Raw genomic sequence first — 18,319 nt, 5'->3', positions numbered from 1 at the left:
TCCTTGTACTAGAAACATATTTTAGCAACTCGATGCATTATATGCTTTCTTATAAACTCTTTGTAAAGATATGCTCTTTATGAAAAACATCCTACATCGAAAAATACTTTCATATCAACAAATATATCTTGAGGCTCTTTACTTGACAATCTCTAAGTGACACACGATGGTATTCAAAAGTTAAATCTATAAAAGCTCCATAGAAGAATTACTGGAAAACGACCTTTTCAATGATAGGAAATCTGATGTCATTTTAATATGTGTGACTTTGTTTGAATTATTGTTTACTTTATTTATACTGCGGTGCGTTTTTTGAACAATGCTACATTTTATCACAAAAATTTCAATCCGCTAACCTTAATTCTTGGATCGACGTTTGAAACTCTTAGTAATTTTCACACTAATGCATGCTTGAGCCCTTGAACAAAGTGTAAAACTTTGTGACAGAACTTTCCATAACAGTTTTTACTGTATGCCAATGTTGAAGGGGGGACAAAACCACATGAAGTTTTAGTAAAAATATTAAATCACTATTTTAAATAAAATGATCAATTCAGTTTCTCAAGAAATTGAGACAGGATTTGATGAGATATAGTTATCATTGGTCTGTTCAATGCTATGTAGATCGGTTATAGAAAGCGAAAAAAAAATATATTACACTTACGTATAGTAAGTGAAATTTGAGGGAAGGAGAATTGTTTTGTGAATTGCTTCCATTGTTTTTCGACTATTTCAGTCAGGTCAGTCATTTTATAGTAGATAACATTTGTGTCTCAACTTCAATATTGTTTTATTGTTCTTAACATTAAAACCATTTTATTATCCTTTCCAGTTAACCAATATACCGTACTGAGAAAATTCATGTTCAAAAACCTCGACCCCTCCAAACGAAATGCTGAAATGCCGCCCCTGCTTAGGTGTCATTATATTTCATCAACTTTCCCATATAGAATGAAAAAAATAAATGGAAAATGAGGAGTAGTTATTTGTATAAGCGATGTTAAGACTAGTACAATGTGGGAACTTCCGTCCTCAGCGATGCGAAAGGGATGAAGGTCCATTCACGAAAAAAACGCGATTCCCTTAGGAAATTTTTCATGTTGCGGGTGAAGAATTTGCGTTAGGAATAAAATTTTTCACCGGGAAAAAAATCGCGTTATAGCCATTTTGCGTAAGTCGGATCGCGTTGTAGCGGGAGTCGACTGTACAGGGATGAGAGTGGTCAGAGAGCAAAAAGGAGGAAATCCAAAAAAATTTTGTAAAATGGATGATATCCAAAACCGCATCGAAATAGAACCTAAAAGCCATGATATTCGAAAATTCAATAAAAAATGGCTAATATACCAGTTTTAAAGGTAATACGTATTCAATTAAGTATAAGTAATAATTTTGTACAGTTTGCTGCATTGTACCATTTCTTGCAAGAGTGTTTATTAATAAATAAATCGAAATTTTGAAAAAGAGGCAACAATTTCTAACCCCTGAGTTATTGAACAAAGAGTTGGGGGAGTGGGAGGTCAATCTAGGCTGCACCACACAATAGCAGGGGTAGAAGTGATCAACTTGTCACATATAGGACATTTTCCACAAAAAATATAGGACAAATATAGGACACATTATATGAATAGTTTCGCTATGAAAAAAGAAATAATACATACGTATTACTTATTTATTCTTATCAATGATTTTGTAAAAAAAAAAAAAAAAAACCTCAAACAAAATTATAACTTACACCTGAAACGACTTTCCTGCAGTTGAAAGAATAATTTTTTAAAAAAGTGTACTTTGTAGACAAAAAAAAAGAACAAAGTGAAATTTATTGATAATTAACACAGCAACTCACAATTTTTGCAGAGATGGAAGTGTCACAAACATAGCTTATATAAATAAATAAAAACCGTCTTTGTGTTGAGAACTAACAGGAAATAACCAATACTTTGTAGCACAAATATTCAGATATTTTGTTCTATAAAATTCCATAAAAAGAAAAGACTGCAAAAAGACTGTTAGAACATTCCGATCAGAAAATGCACTGAACACAAAAATATACCCGCGAAAACAAAAACCGAAAAAAACCATGCTGGAAAACAAAACAAACTGCTGTTGCCGAACGCAAAATTCTAAAACCAACTTCAAAATTGTTCTTGAAACTCCACCCACTATAGTGACGTCATATTGCTGTAGCCAATGAGAGAAGATGCCTGTTGCAGGATTTAGTGAGTTGCGTTTTTTAATTTGAAATTCGTTTGCACATGTACTTTCGACGAAAAATCCGAAGTCAGATAGTTTATTTACTGTTGTTTTAAAGAAATAAATTGGATTAAAAAAAACAGGAATATAGGAAATATAGGACATTTTCCAAAAATATAGGAAATATAGGACGATTTTCATACTTTTTTTGAAAATGTAGGATATATAGGACCACTTCAACCCCTGCAATAGTGTCAACTTTTCATATTTTTTAGAGAAAAATACATTTTTTTCATTAAAAACATTTGAGTTTATAGTGTTAAACGAGTGAGAACATAAATTTCAAAATTAGGTCTGTTTGTAAAGTAAAAATTTACAACGGAGAGAAAAATCTGAAATTTCTTTAAGTGGTAGAACATACTTTTCATAGTAAGAATTGAAAATAAATATATATGTATATAAACGATTGGTTATCCTTTTCCTTGCATTGGAACCCAAAATTTGTCTTTAAAAACTTCCTAATACGAATTCGGAATCAAAAGAACAACTTGCAGCCGCCTCATTTAATCATGAAATCTCAAAACTTTTCACAGGCTGTAAAGCCTAAACGGTTTGAGATTCACCATAAATATCTTTTACACTTTCTTAAATACACAAAAAAAGTAACCATGCCAAGTTTCAATAAAATTCGAGACTGTGGGTGCTATGCCACATTTTTTGATTGACATTTGCATTTTTTCCAAAATAAATTAAAGAAATAAAAATATTATTGAAATGATGAATAAAATAAGCAGATATAAGGTAGCATATAGTGAAAAACCACCCAACATTAAAAATAATTGAAATACTTGCAGGATGCAAAAAGATTGAAATCTCAAACGAGGCATGCAAATTTCGGAGCAGCACGTGTTTGACATCGTTGGTATGATTCCAAAACATACGTTTTTGGCAAATATCGCGGAGGACGAAGATTTGAGGGAGGAAAACAGAAAAAATAAGAAATCGGGGACCGAAAAGTTGAAAAAATCGCATTTTTTCCCGATTTTTGAGAAAAATAAGGCCTGGAAGAGGCAAAAAAAGGAGGAAAAGTTCTAAAAGTCCACAGAAAAAGCAGGAAAAATCTCATACCTGGATATACAAAGTAAAACAAATAAATATGGTGTGAAAATTTTTACATTTCTGCTTTTTTTATAATTTCTAGTTTCGGCTCTTAAATTGGAAAATAAAACAAATAAACCCTAAAAAGTGAAGGGGGGTTGCCCCCCCCCCCCACTGCCCCTCTGAATCGCCGCCACTGGCTTTGAGGCACAGATATTTATTGGAACACCTCAAAATTGAAGGCCAATTTTGCTAAAAATTTAAATGCCATGACGAGTTATTTTCTAGTAGTCATAAATAAATACCTTTGTTTTATCATCTTCTGAACATCAGTTAGTGGGCTGCTCTGCAAGGGAAAGGACCTATGGAGAGATGCGCAAGTGTAAACGCCCTGGAATTTCCTTATGACAGTGGAAGAACAGCAAAAGCCCACAACTCAAAGATCAAAACCACAGAATTTCAACAGGAAAAAAGAAAAATCCAAATTTTTTAAGAAAAATTGACTAATTGATGATTGAATGGATGAGTCAAAAAAAAAAAAAAACTAGTCAATCTGCGGAGAAGACTTGGTTTTCAAACTCATCGACTCAATTCATTTCCAAGTTAAGCTTTCGTTTATTTAACCGACTACAGTGAGAAATGATTCTTTCCCCTATTGTGACCAATTTTATGTGATGGAGAAAGTTATACATGTTATGGGAAATGTGTGTGTGGATTGATGATTGAATGGATGAGTCAAAAAAAACTAGTCAATCTGAGGAGAAGACTGGTTTTCAGACTCATCGATTCAATTCATTACCAATTTAAGCTTTCATTTAACTGACTCCAGTGAGAAATTATTCTTTCCCCTGTTGTGACCAATTTTATGTGATGGAGAAATGTTGTGACCAATTATATGTGTTATGGGGAGTATGTGTGTGAATGACCAATATTTTATTATTATATTTTATTATTATTTTTTTTTTTTTGTAAAATGAACCATGAATCAGCCAGCACGCCAGAAAACTTGGTTTTCCTAAAAAATGCCGGTCAAACTCGCTTATTTCTAGCAGGTGTGCCCTCCTGGGGGGAGGGGGAGGGGTTGCACCATTAAATTTTTAAGTGGTAAATTTCCCTTTGGGGGAGGGGGTGCGCCCTTGCTCTTAGGGAGGGGGGCACGCCTGTTTCCAGCATGCTGGCTCATGTGGTACATAATAATCTGAACTGGATCGTGGGTCATTGGGGTTTTTTTTTTGAGTCCAGTGCTTCATCAATTTTACCAAAAACAGGAGAGCTGGGTTTAAATATTCATTCAATGCAGAACAGTTTTAGTTCAAAAGAAAAAGAATTCAAAAAAGACCTAAACGATTCAATCAGAAAAAAGTGCCATACAACATCGTGCATTTTTCAAAATTATATTACTTTTTCTTTCGTAAATCAATGCAGTCGGCTGCTTTTGCTGAAACTACTTTAACTGGAACTTAAGCTTTCTTAAGTTGCTGACTTAGCAGCATTCAAAATTTTATTTCAATAACTTATTCAAAACAAAAATTTTTTTGTAAGTTCTAAATTATTAAAATGTTATCCAGGTTATTATCAGACAGAGAACTGCACAGCTCTGTCCTCTGTTGTAACTACTGAACATTCTTTTGCACTCTGCATTGCTGTGAGGCATGGCTAGAATGGAAAGCATAGAAAAAAGGAGAGCGTTTCATACTTCAATGAACCATCGACATCAACTCATTTCTTCGAAGCAGTCGATTTTTCATCGATTCTCTCCCTTTTTAGCACAACATCGGGAAAATCATCTATTTGTAAAGAGCGAAATTCACTTGAGCTTATCTTAGGCTCACCATCTGCAGTTTCTCTATTCTTCTGAAGCAACATAACAGTAAACTCATTAAAAAAAAGCAATACCAGAGATTTAAAACCTAATTATCTTATGATTTTGCCATACGAGATCTTACAAACTTACAATACCTCCAAAAATCTTACAATGTAAGGCAAAATCTTACAAGTTGGCAGCTATGCATATGTAAAATTGCCAGGGGGGGGGCTCAGATATTTTCCCCGTGGTTTTGCAGGATTTATTTTCCCCATGGAAACCGATTTCAGTGCAGATTGGAGCCATTAAAATTTGACATTTTTAATAACTTATTCATTAACGACTGAAGAAGAAATGCTTTTGCATTTTTGCAAAGAAAAAAGTACTAAAGGCAAGGATGTTCTAAGTTCTAGGGGGGGGGGGGCTTGAGCCTCCCCCTTCCCCCCATATGGGCGCCCTTGCATGGAGGTCTATCCTACTATTCCAATGAGTTCAAAATTCGTCACGTGTGTGTTGTGGTTCAAAAAAAAATTGTCCTGTTAGTGTCTGCATTAGAGGGATTTTACTGTAATTTGTTTTAATTCCTTACCTTTTATTTATTTATTTTTAATTTTAAAAATAACTTTTGCGTAAAATTTTCATACAAACAAAATTGTTTATATAATGCGTAGTTAAATTTCAGCAGGAATTTAGTTTTAAAAACTATTTGGACAAGGAGGTCTATACTACTATTCCAAATAGTTCAAAATTGATCACATGTGTGTCGGTGGTTCTTCTTAAAACATAATTGGTACTCGGTACTCGGCCAAGTACCCGGTACTCGGTCAAAGTGCTACTCGGTACGTCTCTACTGGAAATCCATGAATTGTTGTGTAATATGGTAACTTATCCTTTAAGGGGTCTAAGGACCCTTAACGTTCAAAATGTTCGATTTTCTGGAAAAAATATATGTTATGGCTAATTTAATTCTAAACAATTTGGTACCTTATTTATTACCATACGGCAAAAAAAACTTCAAGTTATCAAAAAAATGCGGATACTTTCCCCGTAGAGATTTATGTAAACAGCATCTAATGAAGCCTATTTTTCTCAGGTTGCGTTTTCTCAGGTTTCTCGTTTTGTGCACATGATATCTCACAAAGTTTCTTATATATTTCCTTAAAACTTTTTGTGCATGCTTGTCTGGTTTAGTTTTATGATCTGAAGCTAAATTGTTTTTACCTTTTAAAAATTATTTAATTTATTTTTGAAATTTTATAAGTTAATATCAAAAATTTTCCAAAATTTTGGGGAAAAATATTTTTTTATTTTAATATTAAGTTTTATTTTTAGTTAAAATTCAGGTTCAGCTCATTAAAATAAACCAGACAAAATGCATGAAAAGTTTTACGGAAATACATTAGAAACTTTCTAAGATATCATGCGCGCAAAACGAGAAACCGGCACTTGAAAAAAAGAGACTTAAACAACTGCTGTAAACATAAATCTCTACGGGGAAAGTTTCCGCATTTCCAGGATAACTTGAAAAGTTTTTTACGTATGGTAATAAATAAGGTATCAAATTGTTCGGAATTAAGTTATGCATAACATATATTTTTTCCAGAAAATTGAAAATTTTGAAGGTTGAGGGTCCTTAGACCCCTTAGATTGATGGCAAAGCTAAGGTATTTTGTAGTAAGTTACCGCCCTAAAGCCTAAAGTTCATTACTTTATTATTTAAAAAGCTGATAAAACTGGATAGTGAAAATAGCGACTGGTTATTTTTCTATTTTCCGTTGAAATTGCCTTAAAATCAAGCACCATAACCCCTAGAAAGGTCACTTTTGCCTTACTTCGGCGACTTCAGATCTGAACAGATTCAGTTCTCGAGAATTTGCCATTTTTTAGGTGAAAAATGATTTTTCCGACTAACGTGGTGTAATTCAATAGAAGGTGAATATCCGAAGGTGAAACTCCGTTCCTACAGTACCTGTAGGAACGGAAAGAGCAGTATCCAGGGTTCATACTCAATTTCAGAAATAAAACGAAGGAGTTTTGAAGGAGTAAAATGAGATTTTGAAGGAGTACTAATGGAGTGTCATTAAATGACGTCACACTTTTTTCCCAACATATTGAACCTCTGCCCCCTTTATCACAAAGTGCCACACTTCACCCCAAACTTCTCCTCTTGTCATGTCATAATTTTTACAAACATACTGTTAAAATAACTGTGTGATGTCACTTTTTGTCACCCTCTCTCTTCCCCTTGTCACAATTTCATGAGCCTGTCTCCTCCTTAAGGCATGATGTCATTTGTTGATGACCTTTTTTACAATATCATAACGATTAACTAAACAATTGTTTTTTTTTTAACAATTTATTAATGTAGTACAGCTACATAAGTATTTTTAAATACATAAATCAGGGTTGGGTTTTTTGCCGGCAAAAAGGTATTTTTGCTGGGACAGTGGAAAAAACCATGGCAAAAATGGAAAAAACGGCAAAAACCTAATTGCAAATAAAGTAGCATTATAGTGTTAATCAAGAAATAGTGACAATATAATATAAATAATGCACTTTAATATTTTAGTTATGTCTCTCCATGTTACTTCTAATTTATAAGGTGAAAAATAAATTGAAAACAAATTTTGGATTGTAAAACTTCAGATTTTGAATGTTTGCTAAAACAATTTTTTCAGAATGAACCAACTTTTATTTCTTATATTTTATAGTTGCATCTTGATTAAGTATACTTTATATAGATATTTAGTATTCTGTAAAAAATGCTATAATAAACAAGCTATTTACATTTTCATTGTAAGTTAATTATTTGTCTTAGATGTTACTAACTGAAATTTTATGTTACTGTTTAAAAATTTAAAAGTAAAAATGCTCCATAACTTTAAAAGTAAGTTAAACCTTAAATTTTTTTTAAACAATAAAAATAATTGAATTAAAATTTTATCAAAATCTTTTTATGCTTTTTACTTTTATGTAAAAAGGAAAAAAACTGTCCGCAAGTTGTTAACATGAAATCTATTTTTGCCACTTTGGCAAAAACTGGCAAAATCCTATTTTTGCCGGGGGGCAAAAACCGTGGTTTTTTCCGCCCGCGGCAAAAACTTGCCAACCCTGATATAAATAATAACTAGACAACCTGACTTTTATTGCCGAGAGTGGTGGAGGGAAAAACAATAATCATAAAACTTGAAAAAATCGCTAAGCACCATTTAGTGATAAAATTTTCACCTTCAAATTTTATGAATTTACTATGATCAATTTGTAAATCGAAAAAAAAAATAAAGCACGAAATTACCATATTAATATTCCCTTTGTGACGAAGTTAGTTGTCAATCGAAGTATTTTAAGTTTCATAGAGGAAGATGACGTAGTCTTGAACTAAAAAAAGAAGGAGTTATGGAGGAGTTAAAACCAAAATGAAGGAGTTTGAAGGGCCCTTCAAAAAAATTTCCTAAATGAAGGAGTTTTGAAGGAGCGTACGAACCCTGGTATCTGCAGAAAAGATCTTCTGAGATAATTGAAGAAATGTGTTTTGGACTTCATACTAACAACATGGAAATGTCGGAACTTTATGTTTTTTTCCCCTGTGCTTTAGTTTTGGCGGAAACCAAATAAACAGGCTTGTACAGTACCCGACCCCAATTTCAGCTGATACTTTTTTTTTCATAAATATTAAATGATTTTTTTTCTCCCTCACTTTTAAAAGTTCTTGTTGCATGTAATCGCTTTCTCTATTGGTTTAAAAGAAAGAACTGTGCTTATTGGAAGAGACATTTGCAGCTTTCCACGGAGTTCGCGAAATCTCTTCTTGAATCCACCATCGGACTTAGGAGAAAGCTTATTGCTATTTGTGAAACATCATTGGATGATGAAAATCTGCCCTCTATTCTATTTAAAGACCCACAGTCTTGTTTATCAGGTCTTCACTACTTTTCTCTATGTCTTGCTGTATGTGTGTCCCCATGTTTCGTATTAAACGTATTTGTTTATGTTCAGCTGTCTGAATCTCTGCTTTACACAACCTTTCAACAGTTCTAAAATCGGCAATCATCAGTTCAAATCACAGTACAGTCGAATTCCGACTTACGTTCCAAAATCCCTCGCGTAAGTCGAAGTTTCGCGTTGTAAAAAACGGTATGTGATTTTTTTAAATAAACATACCTAATTATTTTAGACACTTTTCAACATCATCTAAAACTGATTTAAAACATGCCAACTATATATTACCGTTTCAAACCTCAAGAAAAAAATCAGCAATTTTAATCAGCATAAAATACTGTTGCCATGCACAAAATCAGTGATCAACGGGAAAGAGAGAATAATAATAATAATACATAAAATAAACCAGTACGGTACGTACAGTATGTAGTAATAATAAAATGATGTACACTGTACAGTAAATTAGGTAATGATATTTATAACTTTAAAAAATGAAGATGTTGATGATTTATGTCGCATGACCAAATTGTTATTTTACCGTTATATCACCAATAAGTGCAACATTGAAACCAAATTTAAAATTAAAAAAAAACCGAAAAACGCCAAGTTGGCGACCAAAAGCTTGGTGATATATTGCTAAGTGTTTGCCAAATTATAACACCACTTGAATTTGCATTGAAATTAGCAATGATTTCCCCCAAAAAAGGTGTAAAAGACCCCCTCTGGAGCATCCGAATGCAACCAAAGAAGGAGGTGCACAACTAGACCCCACTAGGAGTCTACGTACCAAATTTCAACTTTCTAGGACTTGCGGTTCTTGAGTTATGCGAAATACTCAAGAACAGTACATAAGGTCGTCACGAGAAAACGCGTTGTAATTAACTCGGGGATTGTCAAAATTGATATTTCGGGTGTTTATAAGTTCTTAGGCATATATCCACGTGTGGTCAGGTTGAAAAAAATCTCAATATTCATTCGGGGGCGAGCAAAATGGAAATGAAGGCCGATTTTTGAGCGAATTTTTTTTTTTTCGCCAATACAATACTTCCTTACTGGTAAAAGGAAGAAATGAAAAAATTGCAGATAGGGTAGACCGACCAGTGAATGAACAGTTAAGCACAACTTCATTTTTTAAAAATCCTAGTAATTTTAAATTCTATACTATACAGATCGTGATAGCTAAAACATTTTAATTGATCTATGTAAATATCTCTAAAAAATCGCGGGAACTTAAATGGTACCGCTTCTGACTTTTTTAGGTGTTTAAAGAAAAAATGGCACAACGACCCAGTGAATGAACACCTCGAACCAGTAAATGAACACAAATTGGTCCAGTGAATGAACATGATAAATTTTGATTCAAAAAGAAACTAAGTTTCTTTGATATCTATCTATCTATCTATCTATATAACTATCTATATCTATTTATCTATCTATCTACTTTTCTGTATCTAGCAATCTATATATTTATCTATCTATCTATCTATCTACTTATCTATCTATCTATTTATCTATAGTATCTATCCATCTCTATGTCTATTTACCTATTTATCAATGTACTTATCTATTTTTCTATCTATCTATCTATCTGCTTATCTATCTATCTATCTATAAATTTATCTTTCTACTTATCTGTCCACTTATCTACTTATCTATATACTATCTATATATCTATCTACTTATCTATATATCTATCTACTTATCTACCTATCTATCTACTAATCTATATACTTATCTACTTATCCATCTATCTATCTACCTATTTATCTACTTACCTACTTATCTATCCATCTATTTATCTACTTATTTATCTACTTACCTACTTATCTATCTATTTATGTACCTATCTATCTATCTATCTACTTATCTATCTCCTTATCGATCGATTTATCTACTTATCTCTCTATCTATATACTTATCTACATATCTATCTACTTATCTATCTGTCTATCTACCAAACTATCTATCTGCTTATCTATCTATCTATCTATAAATTTATCTATCTACTGATCTACCTATCTATCTACTAATCTATATACTTATCTACTTATCCATCTATCTATCTACCTATTTATCTACTTATCTATGTTTGTATCTATATATCTATCAATATACTTATCTATCTATATATCTACTTATCTACTTATTTATCTACTATCTATACCTATCTACTTATCTATCTATATATCTACTTATCTACTTATCTATATACTATCTATATATCTATCTACTTATCTACCTATCTATCTACTAATCTATATACTTATCTACTTATCCATCTATCTATCTACCTATTTATCTACTTACCTACTTATCTATCCATCTATATATCTATCTACTTATTTATCTACTTACCTACTTATCTATCTACTAATCTATACACTTATCTACTTATCCATCTATCTATCTATCTACCTATTTATCTACTTACCTACTTATCTATCTATGTTTGTATCTATATATCTATCTATATACTACCTATCTATCTACTAATCTATATACTTATCTACTTATCCATCTATCTATCTATCTAACTATTTATCTACTTACCTACTTATCTATCCATCTATATATCTATCTACTTATTTATCTACTTACCTACTTATCTATCTATTTATGTACCTATCTATCTATCTACTTATCTATCTCCTTATCGATCGATTTATCTACTTATCTCTCTATTTATCTATATACTTATCTATATATCTATCTACTTATATATCTGTCTATCTACCAAACTATCTACCTATTTATCTGTCTGTACATCTAAACATCTACCAATCTATTATCCTAATCAATCTATTTATCTATCTATCTATCTACCTATATATCTTTCTATCTCCTTATCAGTATATCTACCTATCTATATCTATCCACCAATCTATATCTGTTGGTCTATCTACCTGTCTATATATCTATACCTACTATCTCTATATAAGTCTCTCTTTATATAGATATCTATATATTAGTCTCTCTATCTACCTATCTATTAACCACAACCTATCTATTTATCTATCAATACATCTATCTATCGATCTATCTATTTACCTACCTATTCTATCTCTATATTTATCTACCTATTATCTATTTACCTCTTATTTTTTATATATGTATCTCTATATCTTCCTCTATCTATTTATCTATCTATCTATATACAAACATACATACATATCTACTTATCTATTCTCTCTCTTTGTATATATATTTATATTTCTCTATCTCTCTATCTACCTGTCTATCTATCATGAGAGATAAAGATATAGAAAGGTAGGTGTAGGTAGGTAGGTTAATATACAGATAGAGATATAGAGAGATAAAACTCATTAAAAAGTGCATTGTTTACAAAGACAAAAATAAAGAAATTATAAAATATATAATGAAATAAAAAAAAACAGCATATAAAACTATCTGCATCACAAAGAAGTACAAAAATGAAAATATCTCAAAGAAACTTCAAATTTCTTTTTAAATCAAAAGAAATTTTGCCATTGTTCATTCACTGGGTTTTCGCAATTTTTCGTACCCAGTGACTGAACACCCCTCTACCTGAAAATCTACACATTCTGCATTGACTGAAACAATTTAAATCCATAGCCTAAATATGTATACTTAATTTTTCTTTCGCAGAGTTAAAAAATAACAATTATAGATAAAAATAATACGTATCAAAATAATTGCTAGCACGAAACCAGCCTTATTATTTTGAAAGAGAGAAAGAACGATTCACAGCAATAAAAATTTCAAATTTTTTCCAGGAAAACAATACGTATCCAAAGTAACCAATCAGGTGTCAGATAGCTTAGAATATCAATAAAGAACGCTTTTGTAGTGAATTTATTCCGAAAAAAATTTTTGGAAGCTTATTTTTTTTTAAAAAAATGACGCGCTGTTCATTCACTGGGTGGTGTTCACTCACTGGTCGGTCTACCCTACTTCCCTCAGCAGAAAACCCATTTGGGCAATCATGATGCAAAAGGACACTTACCCTGTTGAGGATGGGTAAGTTCAAAATGGTGCCAATCACTGGTATCCTCCGCAAGAAATTAGCTGCCACGGGGAGGAATCCGCTGTGGAATGAACACAACTATTAGAGACTTCTCAGAAAACATCCACAAGATCTTAGGTAAACACACCAGTACTGCTTAAAATACAGAAATTTTAAGTATTTCTGCCTTAGCCCTGGCTTTAGAGCGGTAACTTACTACAAAATACCTTAGCTTTGCCATCAATCTTTGAGTTGAGACGCACCATTGCTGCGATCGCTCATCTGGTTTGCTAGTTCTGCATTAGCTACCAGTTTGTTTGACTCTCTTAAGAAATTTTTCGCCTCCAGCTCATGTGATTCCTATTCCGGGCTGATGAGTGCTAAAAAGCACGAAACTGCAGTCCTCGGATGGAATCACTGAGCTGGCAGTGTATTTTAAGTAAAGAGTGTCCCAAAATTAATGCAAGATTTGAATTTGCCGCCATTTTTGCAATAAATGGTTGGCAACCCTGAAAAAAGAACAATTTGACAGCTGAGAGTTTAGGGTATAATCAAAAATGGAGCGTGATACGATACAATAACGCGCTTTCATTATTGAACAATTGTTTCAAAAATAATGAAAGTTGAGGCTGGTCAAGCAGTTACTCTTATTGGCGCTCGGTATCGCAACACAGGTGGTTGTGGGCTTGTTGACATGGACCTTTGAATTCAAATAACCCCATAAGAAGAAATTTAAAAATGTTAAATCACACGATCTAGGGTGCCAATTCTGATGACCGAAATGACCAGGAAATGCCTCATGCAGTCATTGAAATGTTTCACTCTCTCTCCAGCTGTATGGTACAATAACAGCCCATTTTTACTAACCCTAAACTCTCAACTGTCAAATTGTTCTTTTTTCATGGCTGCCAACAATTTATGGAAAAAATGCTGGCAAATTCAAATCTTGCGTTCATTTTGGGACACCCTTTATTTCTGCCTTAGCCCTGGCTTTAGGGCAGGCTCGGACTGGCCTGCCTGCCAACCTGCCCGAGGGCAGGTGCGCCCTCCTTACTATTTAAGATAAAATGCAATGCAAACGCCTTCGCTGGAAAAAAAAAAACTTGTCTTGCAAATTCAAAGCAAAATTTTTCTAATCAGTTCGAAAACTCTCATACCCTCACCTCATTTTGAAGCTTCGAAAATTTTCTTCCGAGCCCGCTTTCCCTAATGTCATCAAAAAAGTCACAGAGTCAATGAATGTAATCGTCAAAAATTTTCCGTTTTTTGAGTTTCAATTTCGAAAAATTGCCGGGAAAAGTTCCTTCTATCCCATCTTTTCCCTTCCCGTAATGTTTCCAAACATGACCAACAATAGCATTTTTAAGACTCCTATTTCAAAAAAAGAAAAGAAAGAAACCTTCGAATCTTCAATCAAAAAGACTTTCTGGAACTTAGATTTCGAAAACGTTCTAGAAGAAAGTTTCGAATCTCATTCTTTTCCCCAACGTCATTAAAGATGTACGGCAATAGCGTTTTCGGATTAGAGTTAAAAAAAAAAAATTCTGGAGATGAGGCCCCTAGACCTTCTCTCTGTATCTTCTAACATCTTCGAAGTTAGTCCATAAAACTGCATTTTTGAACTACATGAACAAGTTAATTATTGCTGGTAGAGTCGGTAGTGGTTGCTGTTTGAATACAGTTGTCTAGGCGTTTGTCAGTGGTTTTTTTCTACACTTATTTTTAATGAATTTCGTAGTAAAAAAAATTGAATTTCATATAGAAATGTAGCAGTGCATTTTATAACATAATGACCAAGTGACATTAATGTCGCCTAGTGAAAAAAATATCACTCAGAAGATGTGAAATCAAACCACTGGTCAGCTTAAGAAATTCCGAATATACTTATTCACTATTTTTTGTAAATTGCCGTTTTTGGCACTTTATTCAAAAAAATAGTGACAGTCCCTGAAGCTCATGTCTTCTAATAAAAGTTAACAAAGATGGGCTACAGTCAAGTTTTTACAATTTCAATTTCGAAAAATTTTAGTGGGAAGTCCACAAAATCTCTCCTCTCCTAAATATCAACAAAAATCATCTAAAATTATGTTAAAACTTCTTTGTAAAACCATTTTTGGAGAGGGAGAGTTCTGAACCCCATTCCTCCTCCAACGTCATCAAAGATGGTCCTTTCAGCTGCATTTTTTGAACCTATGTTCCGAAAATTTTCTGAATCGTTCCGAAAAAGAGGATGAACTCTCAAACCGTCTAAGACTATCTAAAATTTCGTTTTTGGAGATTTAATGTCAAGAAGTTATTGTGGAAATAAGGATACTGAAAATCTTTCTTTGACATTACCAAAGATGGCAATCAGTTGTGTTTTAAAAGACTTCAATTTCATCAAAACTCCAAAGAGGCTCTAATTTTGCTCTAAAATGCAAGTATTGGCCACTTTTGACGACGTTAAGGAAAGAGGTTCGAATCTGCCTCCCGAAAACATTTTCAGAATTGAAGTTTCAAAAAGGGAATTTCAAACGATCTTTGGTGATGTTAGGTGGAGTTTGGAGAGCTACTACCGAGCAATTTGAAAAATTTAAATCTTGAAGAAGTGATTGCAGACATCTCAGGTTGTGTTATTTGGGGAAGAAATGGATACAGTAACTTTCCTCTGATAATTTTTCGAAACTTAAGTTCGAAAAAAGCAATTTTAGACGACCTTCAATGATATAAAAGGGAGGGTTTTTTCAAAACATTCCCCGAAATTACTTCGAAATCTAAGTTCTAAAACGCAATTTTAGAATACGCCTTTCGACGGAAAAGGAAAGAAATAGGTTTGGGGACCTGATTGGATAGATCTCTATATTTTAGTTGTGTTAGATAAAAATGATGCGGCCGTCCCCCCCCCTAAAGCAAACGTAAATTAGATAAGTAGTTCGGCGTAAGTTAAAAATTCATCCTCCCCTCCTTGAACAATTTCTGGATCCGCCCTTGCTTACAAGAAAAACAAGTACCATTGAAGATCTTTATGACTGTTAGAAATAGTTCCCGAGATTTCAGACCAATCAAAGTTAGACTTAAGTTACATATTGAAATCAAAATGCTAGTAAAAATTCTTCATTTCTCTCACTTTTTATGCTCGAAACACTTTTAACCTTCATTTAAACTCTTTCCCCGGAAAAACAAATTAAAAAAAAAAAAAACTCATTTCTTTTTCTATTTTGCTGTTGTTTAAGTTTTCGCTCGCCCACATAATCCATTATCCAATCGCTCCCCTAAAATGATCGTCTATATCCTTTCCGCACTCTCCCCCCCCCCCCCCCCCATTGGCATGCGCCTTCAGAAAAATTGGGGTATGCGCCTTTTTGAGGACCCAGTCCGACCCTGCTTTAGGGCGGTAACTTACTACATAACACCAGTACTGCCCGCAAAGCACAGATGTGGTTATCTGCACATTTTGTCAACATTGCTTGCGCTCGACGAGCTTAACCGATCGACTGGTGACTAACCGGTTGCTAACCGCAGCATTCTTGAGAGCAACCGGTTAACTGGTTGCATCCGATGACGTTTTATGAGCCTCACCAGTTGATCTACCGGTCGACTGCAACTCTAGCTGGTTGATTGGTTGAAGGAACTACGTGACATTTTTGACCAATTACAGTAGGCGCCGCTTAATGTGATCACAGTTACTGTTAATGTTATCAGAACCACTAAGTCCCGAAACACTTGTATATTAACACATGTTTAAAAAAATCGGATATTGTAATCAGTGTCTTTGTTTAATGTTATCACTTACTCATAAACTTTCAATTTTTTTCCCCATTTTTCGTCCTCAATCAACAGAAATACAAAGCCAAATCCTGACAAGACTAACTTTCTGTGCAGCATTTTGTAGTTTTCAATAGCAATACTACTTTTTTCTATTAATGGAACTACAGGAAGTACATTTTTAGTCACAACCGACTCCCCCAAGATGCCTTTTGTTTGCATATTAAAAAATTCATTAACATCATTGAAAGACTTTTTTTTTGATTGGAAGTCATATTTTATTTCACTTATTACTATGTGTTTAAAAATTGCATATTTTAATTTTCTCTTTTATAATTCGGATATTCCCATTCTAGTAATTTAGTAATTTATAATTTAAAACTGCGTTTTAAAGAGTCATTGTGATTGTAATTCACAGTTGCAAAAAAAAATGTTTCTTAATTCAGGGGTAGAAGTGATCGACTTGTCACATATAGGACATTTTCCACAAAAAATATAGGACAAATATAGGACACATTATATGAATAGTTTCGCTATGAAAAAAGAAATAATACATACATATTATTTATTTATTCTCATCAATGATTTTATTTTAAAAAAACCCTCAAACAAAATTATAACTTACACCTGAAATGACTTTCCTGTAGTTGAAAGAATAATTTTTGAAAAAAGTGTACTTTGTAGACAAAAAAAAAAAAAAAAGAACAAAGTGAAATTTATTGATAATTAATACAGCAACTCACAATTTTTTCAGGGATAGAAGTGTCACAAACATAGCTTATATAAATAAATAAAAACCGTCTTTGTGTTGAGAACTAACAGGAAATAACCAATGCTTTGTAGCACAAATATAGATATTTTGTGCTATAAAATTTCACAAAAAGAAAAGATTGCAAAAAGACTATTAGAACATTCCGATCAGAAAATGCACTAAACACAAATATACCTGCGAAAACAAAAACCGAAAATCACGCTGGAAAACAAAACAAACTGCTGTTGCCAAACGCAAAATTCTAAAACCAACTTCAAAATTCGTTCTCGAAACTCCACCCACTACAGTGACGTCATATTGCTGTAGCCAATGAGAGAAGATGCCTGTTGCAGGATTTAGTGAGTTGCGTTTTTTTAATTTGAAATTCGTTTGCACACGTACTTTCGACGAAAAATCCGAAGTCAGATAGTTTATTTACTGTTGTTTTAAAGAAATAAATTGGATGAAAAACAGGAATATAGGAAATATAGGACATTTTCCAAAAATATAGGAAATATAGGACAATTTTCATGCTTTTTTTTGAAAATATAAGATATATAGGACCACTTCGACCCCTGTTAATTTGAAAAAATCATTATTTTATGTCGCCAGAATTCTTTTCGGTTATTGTTATCAATCGGTTATTGTTATCAAATTGTATTTGTCCCAAAGTGATCACATTAAGCGGCGCCTACTGTATATGTATTTTTCAACTGCGTGTTATTCGTCTGCATCATGTCTGCGCAAGTAACCGGTGATCAACCGAAAGCGTTCGATGAAGCATTGGTTCATGAACAACCGGTACTAA

The 18,319-nt window shown here is 33.0% G+C and overlaps 1 protein-coding gene across 2 annotated transcripts in view; it reads right to left on the bottom strand.

Annotated features, from left to right (window-relative positions):
- The window catches only part of LOC129222412 (vesicle transport protein GOT1B-like), a 49,281-nt gene that overhangs the window by 11,225 nt on the left and 19,737 nt on the right, over positions 1–18,319 (bottom strand). The window contains exons 4-5 of one of the 2 annotated variants that reach the window (XM_054856923.1): positions 13,017–13,098; positions 3,594–3,650 (exon numbers count right to left, since the gene is read on the bottom strand). In XM_054856923.1, coding sequence (XP_054712898.1) covers positions 3,618–3,650; positions 13,017–13,098 — 115 coding nt within the window. In that variant the 3' untranslated portion in view covers positions 3,594–3,617. The remainder of the gene's footprint in view (positions 1–3,593; positions 3,651–13,016; positions 13,099–18,319) is intronic. The other variant, XM_054856922.1, reaches the window with a different exon arrangement.

Source organism: Uloborus diversus, chromosome 5 (genome assembly GCF_026930045.1).
Source record: "Uloborus diversus isolate 005 chromosome 5, Udiv.v.3.1, whole genome shotgun sequence".
NCBI lineage: Eukaryota > Metazoa > Arthropoda > Arachnida > Araneae > Uloboridae > Uloborus > Uloborus diversus.
This window is presented reverse-complemented; position numbering and strand designations above follow the sequence as displayed.